Source organism: Urtica dioica, chromosome 10 (assembly GCF_054948205.1).
Source record: "Urtica dioica subsp. dioica isolate 48M chromosome 10, U.dioica_male_clone48M_v1_H2, whole genome shotgun sequence".
In the NCBI taxonomy this organism is placed as follows: domain Eukaryota; kingdom Viridiplantae; phylum Streptophyta; class Magnoliopsida; order Rosales; family Urticaceae; genus Urtica; species Urtica dioica.
In genome coordinates this window covers 13,447,906-13,469,660 of record NC_142765.1, presented here as the reverse complement: position 1 = coordinate 13,469,660, position 21,755 = coordinate 13,447,906, and the positions used below count along the sequence as shown (strand labels likewise).

Genomic DNA, 21,755 nt, shown 5'->3' with positions numbered 1-21,755 from the left:
AAATCCCCATTTTTCGTGACAAATGAGTCGCGAAATCCCGGAATATCGTGACATAGTAGTCACGAAATAGTACTATTTCGTGACTTGAAGAGTTTTGTTTCGTGACAGGAAAGTCACGAAATCCCAATATTTCGTGACAGGTACGAATGATAAATATAAAAATTAAAAAAGAGGTATTTTACAATACCTCATTTTATTATTTTGTAGTTGTTTAACTTGAGTACGATACGACCTTCGAACCCGTTACCTAGAGGAAGCCACATAGCAATCGTCTAGGCTATCGGGAGAGTCGTGATAGGTGGAGCACTAAATTTAAATTTATACAATTAAAAGCTGGAGTTCAGGTTAGACTCGTTATACTCATTGTTCGTGACAGGAACGTCACGAAATCCCCATTTTTCGTGATAGGAACATCACGAAGTCCCCATTTTTCGTGACAGGAACGTCACTAGATGCGTAGAAATTAAGTGACATCAAGAATCTATTTGGCGTTGTTATGAAATCATATGAATTGTATTTCATATAATCATATCCAAAAGAGTATAGAGTTACATATTTAATAATTTACTGGCCCCTATACGTACGTATAAAACATAGACCATGTCTTCGTGACGACCTTGTCACACAAATTCTACAAAGGAGAATTAAGAGTCACACCGCCATCACAAAGACATTCCAAAAGAATACACTTCAGCCTATTTATAAGATTTGGATCACTAATCACTTCTCCTACTTTTAATTCTCTTCGTCTGACTCAACATTGTTTGCGATCTTTAATGCCACGTGCTTGTACAACTCGGTTGCCATCTTCTTTCTGTACATGGAAATATTGTCTTGATGCAAACTACTGACCGGAATCCCGTGGATCATAAATTCGGCGGCCTTTACGCAAAACATGCCACAGTCTCCCCTGTTCATGATTGCTTACTAGTATTAAATATACATCAAAATAGAACATGATAAACAATTATGAGAAGAGATCTTACCCATTGGATTGGTGTGGCATAGGCGCTATTACTATTTTAAATGGCTCCGAGTTGCCATCTTCCAGACCGACGACGCCCAACACAATGGGGATAAAATCCGCCATCATCCGTATGCTATCACGAACATTGCGTGCATACTTCGAGTCCATGGAGTCGTATATTGTTAGCGCTCTACAGCTTAGGGAAATTACGACAAGGAGCCAGTGGTCCGGCACATGGACATGGACGTAGATAGTGTTAACATCTGCCCATGGAGTGTTTGCAAAACCTGTTTTTTTCGGCAGTTATGTAGTCAAGCACAACTAAATGGTCCGTCCAATCAAACACGTCCTTGTTCTTCGCTTTGGACCAAGCATCATGGCATCGGGTGAGCATTGGTAGAAAGTACGAGTTGGTTGTCGTAAACGGCTTTCGGACATTTCCATACTTCCCCTTCTTTCTCAAGTAGTAGAAAATGACGTCCACATGCTGCAAAATAAATAAAAATTCACAGAAATCAGTGACATATAAGTGTTCACTTCGTGATAATATTGTCACCAGATTCTTATCTTCATGTGGTGACAACAACACAGTTTCTGGTGACAATGTTGTCACGTAGTAAATATTAACAACAAACAAATAAATGCAGTTGACTATTGAGTATGTAGAATAACAAGCGAAATCCAAGTGAATTAATTCAGGAATCCAGGTTCAGAAATTCATTGTCACGACATATAGAATTTATTACATGAAGTTCAAAAAACCAAATAAAAAACACGTCACAACAAAGCTAGAAAAACCATGGTTTTATCTATTTACATTCACACAAACAAAAAACAATCCGAAGTGCAGTGGTGTTTGTCATCCTTGGCTCTAAAAAACTTGGTTGAGCGGACGTACCTCTCCCGTAAGCCACTTAACCGGGGTCCACAAAGAGTAAAACCAAGTCTTCGATGTAATCTCAACCACCGTAAAATGGAACGAGGGAGATAAATCTTCATCTGGTGACTTGTAGTTCGGACTACTGAAAAATCACAAGTATTAGATCTCATTTTTATTTAAAATTACCAGACAATATATGTAAGAAGGAGAAAGATACTTACGCATTTTTGTGATTCGATTTAAGACCAACTTTAATCCATTTAGCCATTGCTGCAATATCTCCCACAGAAATCTCGTCTTTAGGGTAGGAGAATGGATATACTGACGGTGGCCGAAGTGGTCGTGTGAACCTCGTAAACACAGCCGGCGCGGGTGTCGGTGTGAAGACCGCTGGCGCCCTCCTATGGCGAGTAGGCTTTTCATCTGATGATGAAATCATTATGAGCTTTCCAGGAATCTTCAACAACGAGGAACAGACCTCAGCAGCCGCCTCTAGACGTGGCATAGGCGTTTTAGACTCCTGGGTCTCTTCGGCTTGGGTCTGGTCCTCGCCGCCATCAGCGTGCGTTTGGTTCCTGTCTACTTCTTTTGGCCCTTCATCTTCAGGACCTCTCCCACCGTCTTCGTCATCTTCACTATCATCTTTTTTCTTCTGAAGATCATCTTCTTTACATTTGCCTCCAATAGATGGCTGATCTTCATCATTTTTCTCGGCTTCTTTGTTGTTGTTCTCCAACTCATTTGATTTGTCCACAACTACTTCTTCATTACCCTTCTCCTCTTCTTTGTCCTTCTCCTCTTCCTTGTTCTCTTCTTCTTCTCCTTGTTTCTCTTTAACATCGACGTCGTTCATGGGAACTTCTGTCCCATCATTCCCGTGCCCTTCTTCTCTGTTCACATCTTCCATATTCTCTTCTTCCTTCTCCTTCACCTCCTCTTCATATTTCTGGAGGTTGACAAAATCATCATCCTGAGATACTTGTTGCTTGTCCACAACCTCTTTCAAGGTTTCTGAAATGGATCGCATTTCAGTGAACAACTGCTTCTTCCACTCAAGAAACTCTATTCTGAAATGTTTCAGATCTTTTTCCATGGCGGACATGCGTATCTGCAATGTACAAATAATTTTGTATGAGAATAGAATCACGAAATGAAGTATTTTCGTGACATACAAGTCACGAAATCAATTATATTCGTGACATACTTTCGTGACATAGATGTCACGAAATCACGTATACTCGTGCCATGAAAGTCACGAAATCAAATATTTTTAAACTATAATTGATTTCATGTCACGAATATAATTGATTTCGTGACATATATGTCACGAATTTACTTGATTTCGTGACTTTACTGTCACGAATTTACTTTAAACTATAAGAAACTAATTACTTAAGAAACCAGTACCTCAGTTGATGATGATGTGGTAACAATGTCTTCTTTTTTCTTCTTCCCCCTCTTCTCAGAGGGGCTCACAACAGTCCTCGCAGTTGTCGCAGACTCTACCTCACCACCGATCGGCTTGAATTCGATCTAGAAGAGGTCCGAAGTTAATTAAATTTGCATGTTCTTATAAGTAAGAGATTAAAATTTAATTAAATGTAAATATTCTTATCAATCATATTCATACCTCTTGGAATCGAATCTTTTGTAGTTGGGACTCCAAGACCTTCCCTGATTTAGTAGCCCAACGCCTCATCAGCGGCGTTGCGTCGGCAACGAGTATTGAGGCGAAGTCCAGCTCCACGAATCGTGGGATGCACTCGTAACCCCATATCTGGAGTCGGAGCACGAAACCCGACAGGTGGAGTTTTGGGTTCTTACCCTCCTTGATGGTCTTGGCCTTGCTCACAAAGCCCACGATAGAACCTAGAAAGAAGTTCCAGGCGACGTCTCCCCATGGGTAGTTGTTGAAAACAATCGGGTCATCCACCATCTTGATGTAGCTATCGCAGGGGAGGTTGACGGTCTTCTCGGCCGCCAAGAGAACATTGTACAGAAAGTGGAGGAGGAGTAGTCTCACCCTCCTCTCATCTGGCCATTCCTGGCTACTCTCAAGGACTGCACCAATGTTGGCCCTTTTCCGGAAAAGAGCACCATTACAGAAGGTGACATTGTATAGCCCTCCCTCAACCATATTAGCGTACCGTGGTTGTTCTGCGTAGTTTTCGCTGAATCTTAACCATGTGATCAGGGAAAAGTGCTCTTTGGTGAACTCGTGGGGTCTTCCACCAATCTCCATGACCAGAGAATCGTTAGATGCACCGGCCTCGTCATAATAACCAGATCTCAATACCAAATGACTTATTATTCTGGATGATTTTGTTATCAAGGGCATGTCTAGAAACTACCCAAAACACGTCTTTTTGAATAAGTCTTTTTGGTTGGCGGTCATGCCGGTCTCCTTTTCGAAGTCGTCCAAGTTCCCATGGAAGTTGAACGAGTAGCCTGAGTCTATTTCATCTTCTTTTATCCTTCGTATGAAACCCTAAAAATTACAACATTAAACACATAAAAGTTAAAACATTAAACACATATGAGTTGGAACATTAAACACATAAACATTGTGGTTTTCGTGACAATTGTGTCACGAAATTTCTGGGTTTCGTGACTCTGTCACGAAACTTCTGCGTTTCGTGATAATTGTGTCACGAAATTTTTAGGGTTTCGTGACACCTATGTCACGAAATTTATGGGTTTCGCTACAATTGTGTCACGAATTTCAGGGTATCGTGACATAGTTGTCACGATACCCAGAAATTCATGATATAGTTGTCACGATACCCAGAAATTTCGTCACATAGGTGTCACGAAACTCAGATATTTCGTGACACAATTGTCACGGAAATCCATAAATTTCATGACACAATTATCACGATACCCAGAAATGTGTGACACAAAACAATTCACAGAACCTACATCTAATATGAGCAAGCCTAGAAAAATGAACACTTTTATCAAACTAACAGTTACATGAAACACACAATAAACATGCAAACCAATGAATCAACACAAAATCCACACATAATCAACACAAAATTAACATGCAAACCCAAAAGTTTTCATTTTTGTCACGAAATAAAAAATTTAAGCAACCAAAAAACTGAAACCACCAATTGCAAGTAAAAAAACTCACCTTGTGAGGTCTCTCGCATGTACAAGGGACAGAGGAGTCAGAATTTGAAGGCAACTCAAGAACCACCTTCCTCTTCTTCTTCGGCGGCGCAAGAACCTTCTTCCATTTCTTCGCCGGGGAGTTTTGCATTGGTGACTCCGGGCCAAAAGCCACGCGCGGACTCCGACGCGGGGATGCATGCGTCACTGGAGGTGGAGTTTCGGCCGATGATTGAGGAAGACTCCTCTTTTTAGGGTTAGGTTTTGGAACTTTTGGGGGGCGTTTGGTCGGCGAACTATTCTTTTTCTTCATTTCTTGGGCGAAGAATGGACGAGAGTGACGAAATGAGTGAGATTATGGAGTTTGAAAAACAAATCGAGACGGTTTTTGGAGTGTTGGTTAAGGAAGTTGGACGGTTTTTTTTTTCGCTCGCTCTCACTCTCTCTCTCTCTCTCTCTCTCTCTCTCTCTCTCTCTCTCTCTCTCTCTCTCTCTCTCTCTCTCTCTCTCTCTTCTAGTTAAACTATCTCGGTCAATGAAAAAATGAAGAGGAAGGTGACGTGGAGTCAAGGTAAGTGAGGAAGGTGACGTGGAGGCAAGGTAAATGAAGAAATTCGGTTTTTTGGTGATTTTTTATTTAAATTTTAATATTCACGGGGGTAAAAGGGTAATTACATAAATCCAAATTAATTACGAAGTAAAATAAAAACCCTTTTTTTACTCCTATTTAGGGCAATTTCCCTTTGGGATTTATGGGAAGTTTTCAGAGGATGTGAACATATGAATTGAAATAGAGTTGAGAGAAATGGGTGGTACTTTAAGGGAATGATGAGGGATATTTATAATGAAAAATTTTATTTTATGGACCTAAAAATTAACAAAATATCAAGACTAGACCTCATATTTAAAAATATCTAAAAATGAACTTTTGTCCATATTTCGGACAAAATGCCCTTTTAAACAAATAAGTTAATCTATCTTCTCAATCCCACACTCGGTCTCTCGACTCTGATGAGATACAACTAAATTTGACGAGATACGAAGGAATCCGACGAGCTATGACAGCCTAGGATGGCAAAGTTTCACGTGAATTTGACATTCACCGCTTAAAATGCCCAAAAAGTATAAATTTTATCGTATAGCATCGTACACTATCGTATATTATTTTACATTATAACGCAATTTCATTTGTATAAATTTTATCGTACATTATAATTATAATGTATCGTATCTCATCGTATTATATCGTACATTATCGTACGGTATCGTACATTATAATTATATCTCATCGTATTGTATCGTACATTATCGTACGTTATAATTAGAATGGCATTTGTGTCCAAGATAGGGACAAAAGTCCATTTTTAGATATTTTTAAAATATGAGGTCTAGTCTCGATATTTTGTTAACGTTTAGGTTCACAAAATTAAATTTCTTTTTATAATCGGGAAAGTCAAAATTGGTCAACCCTTAATATATTTCCCGGTTTTGTGTACTTAATCCTTTTAAGATGTTCTAATCTAATAACTATATAATGTGAAATTTGATCATGGTTCTATTAACTTAATATAAAAAAAAGTTAAGATATGTTGAATTTATTGATATATTTGCATTGCTTATTAAGCTTGTTCCTAGCATAGCCAAGTTAGTAATTTCACATTACCTCTGAAGTAAAGATTGGGTTCAATCCCCACTTGCAGAAAAACTGCCTTAAAAAAAATTAAGTTTTTTTAGTTTATCCAAAAAATAAACTGTATTTGAGCGTTTAGTAAAATTATTTTTTTAAATTGAAAAGTGTTTTTCAAAGTTTTTATTAAAAATCTAAAAACTATATTTTGAAATTTTTAATGTGACTTTTGTTTTTGACATTTTTTTTCTTTCCTAATCCTTGTATCCTCTTACTTTAACTTTTAATTATAATTGCCTATATTTTTCTATCAAATCATTTTTTTAATGTCACCAAAATTTATAATTTATTTTTTACAATCTAGACATCCACTTTAATATATTTTTTATATATGTGATATTATCTTATTATTGTTAATTATATTTTATAAAATAACTATTAATTATAAATATTAATACATATTGTTGTCGCTCGTTTTCGGACAACTATTTAGAAACCTTAGCGGTTAGACCTCCGGTCGGACCGAATGGTCTCGCTTCGGCTTGAGCGTGTCGGACTTGGTGTCCCAAGTCGGGACCCCTTAGCCAAGATCCTTCTTCGCGTTCGTCGGAACACCGGAAACAGATAGAAAAACTCGTGAACTACAAAGGGGAAGCAGAGGGGGTGCCTCTGTTTACCTCTCCGATGCTTAACATCAGTATGATTTTGGTGGAGTGTAGAGGTGTTTAGAGGGTTAGTCCGAGCGAGTTAGGAATTCGACAGCGTTTCGGGACTCAAGCACGAGGAATTTTTGGTTACCATTTGGTGAGGGCCGAGCCTTGTATTTATAAGGCTCGACTGGACCCTTGGAGGGGGCCAGGAGGCCGGGAAGCCTGCTGGACGGTCGAGGGGCCTGCTACCCGGATGGTCGAGTGGCCCACTGGACGGCCGAGAGGCCGGCTGGCTAGATGGCCGAGCGGCCCGCTGGCTAGATGGCCGAGCGGCCCGCTGGATGGCCGAGAGGCCCGCTGGACAGCCGAGAGGCCTGCTGGCTGGGTGGCCGATTGAGAGGTCTGCTGGACGGCCGAGAGGCCCGCTGGCCGGATGGCTGAGCGGCCTGCTGGACGGTCGAGAGGCATGTTGGCCGGATGGCCGAGAGGTCTGCAAGACGGCCGAGGGACCTGCCGAACGGCCAAGAGGCCTGCTGGCTGGACGGCCGAGAGGCCCGCTGGCGGATGGCTGAGAATTCCTCATCGTGGCGGCCGGGACGTCCGGCTCAGCAACTGCAAGCGTCTATTGACTATCTTACCTATGTCGGCGTATGATGGGCCGACAACACATATTTTACCAAACACTAAATCTGTTTAAGCTAATAGCTACATGATTATACACCAGTTTACCAAATACCTATATGCTTTTGGAAACAACAATTTTTTCTTACAGTAATATCTAAAAACGCTTCTTTTAAAAGCACAACAATGTTAAATGGAGTCATTATTTATTATTGCGTTGTGATCGAACTCTACATCTTTGTTATGTTATTTCGTTTCATTTTATTCTCAAATAGTAGTTTGCCTCAATTCTTATGTAACGAAATTTTGGTATCCACGTAATAAATAAAACGACATCGCATTCAGAATTCGTTCTGTATTGTCCTTGTTGAGGGGCCGTATACACCATCAAGGCATCAACAATAATCTCTTGGAATCGATACTTTAATATGAAATAGGTACCAAATGCAAGCACAATTTCCTTAATATATAGCTACCTCTTAATGGCTAATCACATAATTCATTCTTGCTTATAGGGTATTATTTAGGATTTGATATTTATTCTTAACCAGCAATAAAGGTATGTCTTTTCCCCTTTTTATTTTAATTTATTATTTTCCCCTTTTTAATCAAGAGACATCCTTTAGAATGTTGACCGGCAGAAGAACAAGATTATTCATGTGGGCTTCGAATGGCTGCTTGTTCTATAGGCATGTGAGTGGCGATTTTCTTACTCTCATTGGCAGCTTATTGTCACGCGCCTATAGTGTTGGCCCATGAAGCGTGACCAACCTGGCCCATAATAGATGGAGATTTTGGCCCAAGCAACATTCTAGCCCAACACTCTACAAGGCTCAAGGAGGGATTTCACCCAAGTCACTCTCTAGAAGGTTCTACAAGTCTCTTAGACCAAGAATCCTCTAAAAGGTGTCCAAGTTCAATGCACCTCTTAGGGAACTTACTAGAATGAGCATTTTTGTACTTTTTCCTTAGCATTTTAGAGATTTCTTTGCGTGTAACAATCCCTATGAATAGGGGAGTCATTTCATTTCGTAATCATTCAGAAATCAACCCACTAAAGCCTTGTATACGAGTACAATACAAAGTTCTTCCGTTTAAAAGCTTTCCTTCTTATTTTCCCAACCGTTTTCCCTTTCTTAGCCAAGTTTTCATGCTAATGAACAAAGGCCGCACGAATTAGTCAAGCAAAACTAAGGGTGTGACATTATGCTCTAATCACATGGGACTACTAGCAGGGCTGCTGCCAAAACATCGTCATACAAAAGTGAAAAATACGGTACTCTACGTAATGATTGTACGACTGATTTGAGAATCCGTCCTGCAAAATAGCCCACAAATACATTTTACCGTGGTGAAGTATACCTTAGCGCGGTAAATCCCAATTTTAACTTACCACAAACACTCAACAAACGAATTGAATCCATCCTAAATTGGCACTAGAAATAAATCATTAATAACCTCGTCAATAAAAAGTAGCACAGATGAGTAAACCAAATTGAGAAAAATAAGCAAACTATAAAACAAAACATACCATGAAAAATAGTTACAAGGTGACATTTATTCTCAAAAACTTCACGAAAAATTTGGTTTGACGCATGATTAGGCACGAGAACTCACGTCTGGTTCTAGGCAAGTCAGAGTACACGTAATTTAGTTTTGGGAGATCGGTCTCCAATCGTTTTCTGGTCTCCCAAAACGCTTCTGACTTCGGTCTCTGCTTGTTTTAGGGTTTAGGTGTTATCGATCAGCTCTGTCATCCAGCAGCGAACAAGTGTATGTGTTGCTAATGATAATTAACAAAAATAGACATCACATCTGATAATTGTTTTTTACACGTCTGATTTTAATAACTAGCTTATAGTTCATTTGAGGACTCATTTACTACGGAAATCGAATAAAAAAAATTACACACAAGAAAGAAAGAGCCAAATCCCTCCAACGTCGTTATTTTCATCCTCGCCGCTTCTAACTCCATCTTTGTACTTGGTCAGTTATCTAACAATGCACGCCCAAAACAATAATAAAAAATAAAAATAAAAATAAAAAAACCTATAAGAGTGTCAATGTTCTCCAAGTAATGAGAGGTTAAGGAATGGACTATATTAAGGGGAAATGTTTAATCTAGTACAAAGTACAAACAGATCGATAGAACTTAAGCTAAATAAAATTATTAAAAAAAAAAAAAAAATTCTGGTAGACTAATTACATACAAGACTGATATAAACACACTACCACTCGTCTTTTCTCAGCAAACTCATGATTGAAACCCGCAAATAAAAATAAAGAAGATGAAACAACTCGGCTACACAGCCTTAAGGCTCTCAATTCGCTCTCAAATCCTGAAAGTAAATACTTAGTCGCTGAACGCCCAGAAACAAGGCATCGGCAATGAGAAAGACTCCGACCTGCCCAAAAAAAAACATCTCTTGAAATATATACACGAAAAGGCATGCGATTTTCCAACGCATTAACTTAGGAAAAGCTTTACCAGACGAGCAGAGTATAAAACCCGGTACCGCCATCCTTCTCTTGCAACTTGAACTCTTTGTTGATCTGTCCACCTGAACAAATATTAAATAAATTAATTACAAATCACAACAAAAATGGAACGGAACTCACTTAACGGTTCGGTTCGACTTTGACAAGGTTGGAAATAGTTACCCGAGAAACTCAGAAACTCCGCCAATACTGGCAAACTGAAGAGGCTTTGGACCTTCTATCACTAGATCCTGTCCAGTGATGCCTGATGAACTAACCCGGTTTTTTCTTTATTATTACAACCAGTTATGAGCGAGAAAAAGGAGTACCTCTTCATCAGCTGAATCTAGACCGCCTTGAACCCAGAAAAGGTTTGTGTACCCGGCATTGTATAGTAGTTCACAAGCAGCGAGTGATCTGACCAGACACTTAACTCGTGGGTCAAAGAAATGCCATAGCGTTTCCAAGTGTTCGTTGTACCCAACGTTAGCGTTTGAAATAGGTCATACGAATATTAGAATTCCGAGTGAGCGGGGCTTACCTTAATCCTTTTTGGCACGCCACTATAAGATCCGAATCTTCCGGGAACTTTTCCTTGACTTTGGGCACAAATTGGCTGTCGATAAGAGGAAAAAAGTTAGTTTAAAAAAAAAAAAAAAAAAAAAAAAACACCATCGAAATTCGGAACTAGGAATTCCTCCACTTTTACCCATCAAATGACAGCGTCGGTACACCACTCCACCAGCCACCTATATAAAGTCACATCTTGTTATCAGTGCAAGAAAATGTATAGAATTCATCGAGATTGAACGCAAGAAAACTCGGGAATAACTGAAAAAGAGGAGTATATCATACCCATCATGAAATTTGACACCTTCCTTGAAATTGTCCCAGGATCCAATTTTTCATCTGCATCGAATATGGGAATCCAGGCCGATCCTTTCACCCATGCCTACCCCAAAAAAAAAAAAAAAAAAAAAACACACACACACACACAATTAACTAAAACTAAATGAAAGAAATGGAACGTTAAAGCATACCCTTTCACCCGTGAGCAGTGCTAAAACAAGCGAGTGAACAAGAGGAATCAACTAATTATCTACTCTTGAGATTAATCAGAGAGACTGTAACTTTACGATGAATCGACTAAACAAGAGGAATCGGCTAATTATCTACTTTTTAAAGTTGAATTGGAATCACAAAGACTAACTTTCTCCTATTACGCCACGGAAAAAAAAAACAAAAAAAACAAAGGGCGAAACCTTTTCGCGTTCTGTGGAGGGACGAACATCGAGCATAGTCTTGTTGGAAAGCTGAATTGCATACCCAGCTTCCCTTGGTGTCAACACTTTGACTTTCTCTTCTCTAATCTACAAAAAGCACAGCAAAACCAGGGTCACTAAAAACCTTATACCCAGTTCTAATTATTTCGACAAATTCTAAGGCATTTACGATTAAAGAACAAAAGAAGTAAAAAGACAAAAACTTTACCAGAGCTTCCCATCTCTTCCTGGCGGCAGACATGTCCCTGGCTTGTTTCAACTCATAATCTTCATTTTCACTTCGAATCACTAACCCTACCTGAGTTTGAAAGAACCCAAAATAAAATAAAAATAATCACTATCAAACAACGTTGTATTCGGTTTCAGTTCAGTTCAGTTCACAATCACATACCAAAGAAACCCAAAAAAGAAAGAGCCGAGAGTTCCAACACAAGAAAATTCATTGAAATGGTACAGGGGAAGAATTGGCATACAGATTTGTTGGCTCTGTGAGAGGATCCGAGTCGAGAAGCATGAGAAAGAGAAGAGAGCTCCGGAGTTGGTCGGAGATTGGTTGAGTTTGAGAGAGAGTTGATTCTTCGGCTCTGGAAATTAGAGCGCGAAGTGCAGATAGTGTTGAGAGAGGGGAGTCCTAGAGCCTCCATTGACACACCTCTGAGATATCCAGCGAATGTGCAAAAATTTGAAGCTTTTTTCACAAAGGCAAAAATGCTTATCCGAAACAGCTCATGCTATCTTCTGTCCTGTTTTGTTCTGTACTGAGATTGATCAGATTTTGTATTTTTACTGTTATTGTGAGTGAATTCGTGGGGAATCCACCGGAGGATTTGATTTTTTTAGGAAATTATAATTAGGAATTCTAATGGGGAATACCGGAATAATAGACATAAAGAAATTTATTACCAAATTAGGAAATTCGCAAATGAAATTATAATTCACAGAAAGAAACTTTATTTTCTAGGATTAATTGGTTTTGTAGTAAAAATTGGGTAATATATTTTTTGATATGTTGAAATTGTATTTTAACTGAAGTTTGGTTCATAATTGAAAATTGGTCACTCAAATTATTAATGGATCAAACAAAAATACCCTTTGACTCATTTTAAATTAAAAAAAGTTGATAAAAAAAATTATTTACAATGATAATTTTTTATTTAACTAATATTGACTTTATTTCATTTTTTTTCTCTCCATGTATTCATTTATAATTGTTAATAACAATTAAGTTAGTAATAATTATTAAGGATTATAAATTGTATGTGATTTAGGTAGAAAAAATCAAATACTCGGAAATTTATTAACAATTATTACCAAATTATAAGTAATTTTTTCAAAAAAGAAAATCAGACTTCAAAAAAATTCAAAGTGTCGCCAAATCAGTTAAGAATTTAGTTGCCCACATCATAAACTTTGTTTTAGACTAGCGGTGAAGTCCACCTCCCAGTTATCAAAAAACATACCGAAGTGTTGAAGTTCCTCTCCAGCAAATTTCCACAACACTGAATAGAAGATTTCAACCTACGCAATGGGCATTGTTAATCGCGTTTTTGGATTAGCACTAAGAACCGTCTGTGGTTCAATCTAGGATCGGACCCTATGACCGCACGTAGGTTGAGTTTGGTGAAGTTCTTTTCTTCTCGTCTTTTCCATCTCATCAATGAACCTCATTCGTGCTTCTCGCGTTCGTCGGGTTTTTCATTCTCGTCGTGTTCGTGTTATTCGGATCTTTGGGTCTCCAGGTCCTCGAGTTTCCGGGTTTTGGGTTCTTTCACGTTCTCTGTGTTCTTTACGTTCTTTGTCGAGTTCTTGAGTCTTTGCTTCTTTGAGTCTTCACCCCTTTGAATCTCTCTCCAAATCCTTGTTTTTAACCTGTAATCTATCTTGAATCATCACTTTCAACCCTTTGAATCTCTCTCAAAAGCGTTGATTTCAACCCGTAATCTCTCTTGAATCCTCGCCACTAACCCTTTGATCTCTTCTTTGAGTCTTCACATTATTGTATTACCCACTAGGGCTGTACAAAACCGAACCGAAAATCGGATAAAACCGATATCCAAACCGAACCGAAACCGAAATTTGGAGCCACGTCAGCTAACCGAAATTTGGATTCGGATAACCGATTCGGTTTACAAAACTGGACCGGATATCGGATTTGATTTTGGGAAAATCTGGATATCGGTTATTTAACCGATTTTTTTAATTAAAAATAAATATATATTAAAAAAAGACTTGACCTAATTTTGAGAGAGATCTAGCGTTTTTATTTTTTTCCCAAATCAGATTTTGCTGAAGTGGAAGCACTAAATGATTCTAAGCAAGTTGTTTTGGGTAAGATAATTAATTTGATATTTTATTTGACATATTCATTTGTTGTTTGTTTATTAAAACAAATTTATTTTAAATTTATGTCATTATTATTAGCAGATGATGGTCAAGTTGTCATAAAAGAACAAACTTCTCATATATCAAGTCCTACTGCTACTACAACTTGATTATGTGATCTATAAAAGTAACATACAAATTCAATTGTTGTATGGTTTATTATGATCATTAGGGTTGTAATTTTAATTTTATATTATGATATTTACATGTGCATGTAGTTGGAGACGAGTGTCCTTTTGAATTTTTTTTTTACTCAGTTTTAGATTATGTATTGTCATTTTGGAGCTTTATAAGAGACGTTTTGTACTCATTTTTTGAATTTTTACAAACCGGATTTGGATTTTAGAAAATGGATATCCATTTTATAAAATTGGATATTAAATTGGATTTGAAATTTTACAAACTGGATAACCGAATTTTAAAAACTGGATACTGGATTGGATACTGGATTTAAGAAACCGGATAACCGAATTTCGGTTTTAGACTAAATTGGACCGGATACTGGACCGAGTTTTTAAGAACCGAAAATTCGGATTCGGATATTAAAAATGATAAAAACCGAACTGAACCGATCCAGTTTCACCCCTATTACCCACGTTCCTCGTTGTTCTTGGATCTTCAAATCCTTGGAGTTCCTCGCCGGATCTTTGAACCCTCGTACATTCACCTAAGCATAAGAAAATGTGAATCTAGAGGGACGTGTATGGTTTTCCCTCGGCGCGCTCTCTGACGCTCAACATTAGTCGTGTTATATAGTGTTCTTGGTGAACAATTTATACTCGTCTCTATGTTTTCTAGAGAGAGAAAGTCGTGATGTAATTTTTGTAGAGTTTTGACAAGTTGAGAGAAACTTGCCTTGAGAGAAAGTTGGGAGGGGTATTTATAGAGGCTTGAGGCTTGTCTTGGTTATGAGTTGAAGGAAAGAGAGGTTGGAGGCGAGTTTTGCCTTGTGGCAAGTGGGGTTGGCAGCAAGACGCCCTTGGCAAGTTGGCGGCAAGGAGCCTTGGGGATCGGGATTTTCAGAGCCACTGGGGACTTTAAGCGACACGATCATGGGGATCGAGCGACCCTAAACCACGGGGGTCGGGATTTTCAGAGCCACGGGGGCCTTAAGCGACTCGATCACAGGGATCGAACGACCCTAAACCACGGGGGTCGGATTTTCAGAGCCACGTGGGCCTTAAGCGACACGATCACAGGGATCGAGCGACCCTAAACCACGGGGGTCAAGATTTTTGGAGCCACATGGGCCTTAAGCGACACGATCACGAGGATCATGCGACCCTAAACCACATGGGTCGAGATTTTTGGAACCACGGGGGTCTTAAGCGATATGATCACGGGGATCGAGAAATCCTAAACTACGGGGGTCGGGATTTTCGGAGCCACGGGGGCCTTAAGAGACACTATCACGGGGATCGAACTACCCTAGACCACGAGGTCGAGATTTTGGAGCCACGGGGGCTATGATTGTGCTTGAGGCAACAAAAGAGGTCATTTTCATTGATAAAAGTTTTTCTACTACGTGGATAACAAAAGTTTCCCCTTGTCGACTACTTTTCCATGTCAGCTTGTCGAGACTTCGGCGCCATTGACCATTTTAAGAACAAACTCTTTCAGTCTCCTCATTGGATTAAGGACTTGATCTATCCCTTTAAATCAATGCATCCAGATAACACTGGTGAAACTCGCAATACTTGGACCGGTTTCGTTTGGCGGGATTGCTCTTTAGAGGCACGGGTTCGATAAACTTGTCGTGAGCAAGCGCGAGGATCCTCTCAAGCGGGGCGTTCAATAGGGTGAATTTGAGTGGTCTTGAAATTTTTCCACCAACAAACGCTTTGAGTCGGCACGCGCTTTTTTCCTTTTCCAATCGTCGGACTCGTCGTCCTCCCTTCGACGGTTTCCTTGGTTGCTTATCCTTCGAATCTGGACTAACTCTTCCAGAGTGATGTATTTCTCGACTCGGGCCGTGAGCTCGGTCATTGTCTTTGGCTCTTTCTTGATCAAGGAGTTAAGTAAATCGCCGAGTTTTAATACATCAAGAAAGGCCAAGATTGCATCGCCGTCTTCAAACCTGTCAACTATGTTTGATTCCTTAGTGAAATGCGACAAGTATTCGCAAAGAAGTTCGCTTATCCTTTGCCGTATTGCCCGAAGGTGACTCTTTCCCAACTTCCTCTCTCTGGAGCCGCTGAAGCGGCGATAATTTTCTATTCCAACTCTTCGAAAGATCGAATGGTCTCTGGCCTTAGCTTGAGGAACCATTGGTAGGCGGGGCCACTTAGAGTGAGCCTGATACATGAACGCCGATGAGTTTCTCCACACTCTCATCCACATCTGGTACTGTTGGATGTGGCAAAGTGGGTCGGTCTTCCCATCGTAAGGGGCAATGCGTGGCAGAATAAAGTCGCGCATGAAATCCTCTGTGATGATATGCACGATGAATAGAGATGCAACGTCTTCATCATGTTGCAGACGCCTGCTGGCGTCAATGTTTGGGTTGCTCTGATGCCTCACTTCATCCCTCAGTTCTTGGAAGAGTGTCATCATGTTCATGTTGTCAGTGGGGGTTGCCACCGGGGCAAGTCTTGTCGTGCGTCCTCTCTCATTAGACGCTTGGTCGAGAGGCGTGATGTGAGGTGGAGCCGAGTCGTCGGGACTGATCTCGTACCCGGTCGGAGGTTTGCTGGTTCAAGGGGTGAGAATCATGTGGAATCTCCCATCGAGCGTTGAGTTGTTGCATTAGATCATCTCCATGGCGGGTTGCGGGTCTTGGGTGTGGACGCATCTCGGTGGCGCGAACCTTCGAGTGTCTCCGTTATCCTCCATGTCCTCTTCGTGGCCTCAGCGGCTGAAGGCGAGTGGACGTGACTGATCCGTTTTATCCTCGAAAAAGGAGCGAGAGTTTCGTGAGGCGGCCGGGTGGTTTCGTTGCCTTGGCTCGAAATCGTTCGGCATGCATCACGACGTCGGTAATGCTCATGAAGTCCTCGTGTCCATTAGAGGTGGTTGTGGCCGAAGTACCAAATGTTCGGATCAGAGACGTCGTCGTTTTCCTCTTGAAGAGACTCGGGTGCTTCGCCTTTGGGGTTGTCGTCGGTGCCTTGCTCCGAGTCTTCAATCTCTGGTCCCAACGGGATGTACTTCGGTGCTCCTTGCTCGTCAAAGACGTCATTGATGACGGCGCCTTGTCCTCCGAGTCTCGCGACAACGTCAGTGAGACGGAAAATACTCGTCTCGATTAGCTCCATTTGTGCGTCTCAGTTACCTTGAACGGGTGCGAGGAGAGCCTCATCTCAGGGGCGTCGTTCTCATGGGCTTGGCGGGCTCGGGCCCGAGTGTTGAGTGTGACGCTTCCCACTGGAAGGGCATCTCCCTCAGAGATGGCTAGGTGGCTAGTCATTTGTTTTCGTGAATCTTGTGGTCTATGGTGTAGGAATGAGTTTTCTAGTGGAGAGCTCGTGGTTTTTCTCGAGATCCCCTCCTTCTAGTACCAAAATGTTAATCGCGTTTTTGGATTAGCACTAAGAACCTTCTGTGGTTCAGTCTAGGGTCGGACCCTATGACCGCACGTAAAATGAGTTTGGTGAAGTTCTTTTCTTCTTGTCTTTTCCATCTCGTCAATGAATCTCATTCGTGCTTCTCGCGTTCGTCGAGTTTTTTATTTTTTTCGTGTTTGTGTTATTTGGATATTTGGGACTTCGGGTCCTCGAGTTTTCGGGTTTTGAAATGTACCACGTTCTTTGTGTTCTTCGTGTTCTTCGTCGAGTTCTTAAGTCTTTGTTTCTTTGAGTCTTCAACCCTTTGAATCTCTCTCCAAATCCTTGCTTTCAACCCGTAATCTATCTTGAATCCTCGCTTTCAACCCTTTGAATCTCTCTCCAGAGCCTTGCTTTCAACTCATAATCTCTCTTGAATCCTCGCCTTTAAACATTTGATCTCTTCTTCGAGTCTTCACGTTATTATGTTATCCAAAGAAAAAGGTGATACCTGCTTCCTCCCAAGAGGAGACTGTTGTCAATGGTGCCCACAAGAAGAGTTGTAGTCTTTAATTTTGTACATTTGATGTAATAAAGTCTCACGAAGACTCTTGCTTGTAATTGCTTATTTATTAATAAAAAGTTGAAACGTTCATTCAGTATTCCTTGTGTGAAGCTTTATGATAAAACCTTAGTTTTTTAGTCCATAAACAAACCTAACAACACAGAAGAGACAAATGTAGATTTGCATGAACAAACTCTTCATGGTTTGCTTAAAACAATATATTCACAATCTAAGGATCAAAGGACTATTGATCTCAGTACGATTGTTAGGAGAATCTATGACGTCTGGTTATGGGACATTGAGAGTTGGAGACTCTATAGTTCTTCTAGGTATCTCCCGAAGGTACTGAATTGACAAGTGCACTTCTAGAGATAAGATTGTTGGAATCGATCTAGGGTTTAAGAAAAAGTTTAACGCTTCGTTAAGCGGCGGAATTTTAAAAATTTTCTTTTTAAGTAAAACTAGTTTTTACTAACCTAGACAAGAGCATGTACATGTAAATAAAAACTAATATGAGCTATTAAAGTTACTAACCTTTCTTGAAGCTTGAACCTTGTAGAAGCTTTTGGAAAGTTGCAACGCTCGTCTCCCCTCGCAGCACGTCTCTCTTTCTTTCCTCGGCACCTCGAGCAACCACGAAAGTTTCTATCACTAAATCACTCGAAAAGAAGGAATCAGTGAGTGGGCACTTTTAAACACTACGACTTGAGAATGAGTCTCGAAGTCGCAGAGCTAAACACTAGGTCGAGTGAGGACCTAGGTGCCAAGACAAGAAATAATCGAAAATAAACTAGAGAGAGAGAGAGAGGATTTTCGGTCAAAGTTCTAGAGAGAGAGTCTCTCAAATCTCTTAAACTTGGATGAATGAAAATGAGAAGAATGAGGCTCCTATTTATAGGAGAGGTCTCACCTTCAATAAGGTAGTTTCCTCTTCTATAAAATGAGCCAATTTCCTCTTTCTTTTCCTTGAGAAGCTCGGCCAAAATAGACTTCATTAAGTCTTGGAATAGTTTCCTATTTTGTTCCATGCCTTGCCTTGTCTCTCTCTTGGCCGAATTCCATATAGCATCCTCATGCAAATTTGTTTCCTCTTTTTCTTTTGGCAAGTATCTTGATACATTTATGCACAAAATATTCTCTCTTGGTTGGGTATGTTGGGCGCCTATGTCTTCTAGAATGGGCTTCTAGAAGCTTTTCCATTTGTTCATGACAACATGAAAAAGGCCCAATAAGAATTTTCAATAAAATTCTTATGAAATGAAATTAATTCACAAGGCCCAATGATCAAGTCATGGCCGAGTGAAACATGTCATAAAATGACCTTGTCAAAAATTTATTGACATTCATTTCATCGTTTGTCTCAAAAGACAAAAATACCCTTTTCACTATTTTCGTTCTTGTTTTGACCTAGCTTCCAGTTTAACTATTCCTATCGATGTGATTCGTGACAGTGACCTCATGGACCCAAATGAACAAAGCTTTAGCTAAACACTTGGACTCAAAAGTTCACAAACCTTTTCCAAGTTTAGCTTAATGCCAACTGACTCCACTAAAGAGCTGACACTGAAAATCTCTCGGTTCAAATGAATTTATTTTCTACTCAAGAATTCGACCTAATTATGATGAGCGGATCCACTGAATATTATCTATGTTTACCCTTCATGAATGTCATCAGCTAGTCGGGATTTACTAAATTACCATTTTACCCTTCTAGCTGTTATTTCCTCAACTCCTTTGTCGCTTGTGAATAAGTTAGAAACAATGTATTGACGAGGAGCTAACAAGTCACATTGTTTCATCCAAAAGAGTCAGGACTCAATTTGGACACTGGCCAGTTCATTTATTCACACTCCAAGGAACAAAGCATGAGGTGACATACATTGCATTTCAGCAATCTTGTACATGAATTCCATATCTATGAGAACTTCACAAAGTTACTCATGACAGACTCACAACTTAGTACTTCACCAATAGGCCTTGTTCGGAATCACATAGTGAGTCCGAACTTTGACTTTCTCAAATGAGAATACTAAGGTGTGAAATGGCATGTCTCATTTCAGGATTAAGGTAAGCATGATGCAATTCATACATAGTGACTTCGAGACATAAGAGGTTAAATGGTTTGTTCTTATATTGTCTCTAGAAGTGCACTGGTCAATTCAGTATCTTCGGAAGATACCTAGAAGAACTATAGAGTCCCAAACTCTCAATGCCTCATAACCAGACATCATAGATTCTTCTAACAATCATACTGAGGTCAATAGTCCTTTGACCCTAAGATTGCGAATATATCGTTTTAAGCAAACTACGAAGAGTTTGTTCATGCAAATCTACATTTGTCTCTTCGTAAGTTGTTAAGTTTGTTTATGGACTAAAAGACTAAGGTTTTATCATAAAGCTTCAAACAAAGAAAGAATGAATGAACGTTTCAACTTTATTAATGAATAGATAGGCAATTACAAGCAAGAGTCTTCATGAGACTTTATTACATCAAATGTACAAAATAAAGACTACAACTCTTCTTGTGGGCACCATTGACAACAAACTCCCACTTGACTCAAAGAAGGTGTGTGTAGTCCTTCATGCCTAATCCCTCACGATGTTGGTCGAAGACCTTGTTCGCTAGGGCCTTGGTGAATGGATCTGCGAGGTTGTCCACCGTTGAGATCTTCTTCACTTCCACGTCTCCGCGCTGCACGATCTCTCGAATCAAATGGTATTTCCTCTCAATATGCTTAGAGCGCTTATGGCTTCTAGGTTCCTTTGAGTTAGCGACAGCCCCACTATTATCACAATAAAGGGTCATGGGCTCGTCGACGTTTGGAACAACTTCCAAATACTTAAGGAACTTTTTAAGCCATACAGCCTCTTTGGATGCTTCACAAGCAGCCACATATTCTGCTTCCATTGTGGAGTCAGCAATGCAAGATTGCTTAATACTTCTCCACACAACACCTCCACCATTAAGGATGAACACAGATCCCGAAGTGGATTTCCTGGAATCCTTATCCGCTTGAAAATCAGAGTCGGTATATCCCGTCATAGTCAGGTCAGTACCTGAGTATGTAAGCATCAAGTTCCTAGTTCTTCGAAGATACTTAAGAACATGCTTAACAGCAATCCAGTGCTCGGGTCCAGGGTTGGATTGGAAACGGCTAACTAAGCCAACGGCGAAACAGATGTCAGGTCTAGTGCAAAGCATGGCATACATGAGACTTCCCACGGCAGAGGCGTAAGGAATCTTTCTCATGTCTTCAATCTCTTGTGCAGTCTTGGGAGACTGGTCCTTAGAGAGTGAAACTCCATGCCTAAAGGTTGTTTGACCCCTCTTGCAGTCTTGCATCGAGAAGCGATCCATCACCTTATCAATATAAGATGCTTGAGAGAGCGACAGGGTCCGGTTTTTCCTATCTCGAAAGATTTGGATTCCCAGAATGTACGCGGCTTCTCCTAGATCCTTCATATCGAATTGCTTTGCTAGCCAGACCTTAACCTCAGATAACTTACCCACGTCATTACCAATGAGTAGTATATCATCGACATATAGTACCAGAAACACAACTTTGCCTTCGTGTATTAACTTGTAAACACAAGGCTCGTCTATTGACTGTTCAAAGCCGAAGCTCTTTACAGTTTCATCGAATCTAATATTCCATGACCTAGATGCTTGCTTTAGTCCATAATGGATTTAAGCAACTCACAAACC

The 21,755-nt window shown here is 40.1% G+C and overlaps 1 protein-coding gene across 1 annotated transcript; it reads right to left on the bottom strand.

Annotated features, from left to right (window-relative positions):
* Window positions 1–9,923: 9,923 nt before the first annotated feature.
* LOC149383439 (Rhodanese/Cell cycle control phosphatase superfamily protein) lies at window positions 9,924–12,435 on the bottom strand. Its single transcript, XM_089629650.1, has 10 exons — window positions 12,094–12,435; window positions 11,829–11,918; window positions 11,600–11,707; window positions 11,193–11,289; window positions 11,047–11,086; window positions 10,879–10,953; window positions 10,667–10,754; window positions 10,521–10,588; window positions 10,348–10,420; window positions 9,924–10,264 (listed from the first exon to the last, which is right to left on the bottom strand). Exons 1-10 carry the CDS (start codon window positions 12,262–12,264, stop codon window positions 10,181–10,183), a joined length of 894 nt encoding a protein of 297 aa, XP_089485776.1. The 5' UTR covers window positions 12,265–12,435; the 3' UTR covers window positions 9,924–10,180.
* Window positions 12,436–21,755: the final 9,320 nt, after the last annotated feature.

What these genes read in the sequence shown, in the direction of transcription:
- LOC149383439 (XM_089629650.1), bottom strand. Translation starts at nt 12,264, where the DNA reads ATGGAGGCTCTAGGACTCCCCTCTCTCAACACTATCTGCACTTCGCGC. An exon ending in CCGACGCTGTCATTTGATGG is followed by an intron (nt 10,954 to 11,046) that starts GTAAAAGTGGAG and finishes TCTTATCGACAG; the next exon opens with CCAATTTGTGCCCAAAGTCA. An exon ending in GCGTGCCAAAAAGGATTAAG is followed by an intron (nt 10,755 to 10,878) that starts GTAAGCCCCGCT and finishes GTGTCTGGTCAG; the next exon opens with ATCACTCGCTGCTTGTGAAC.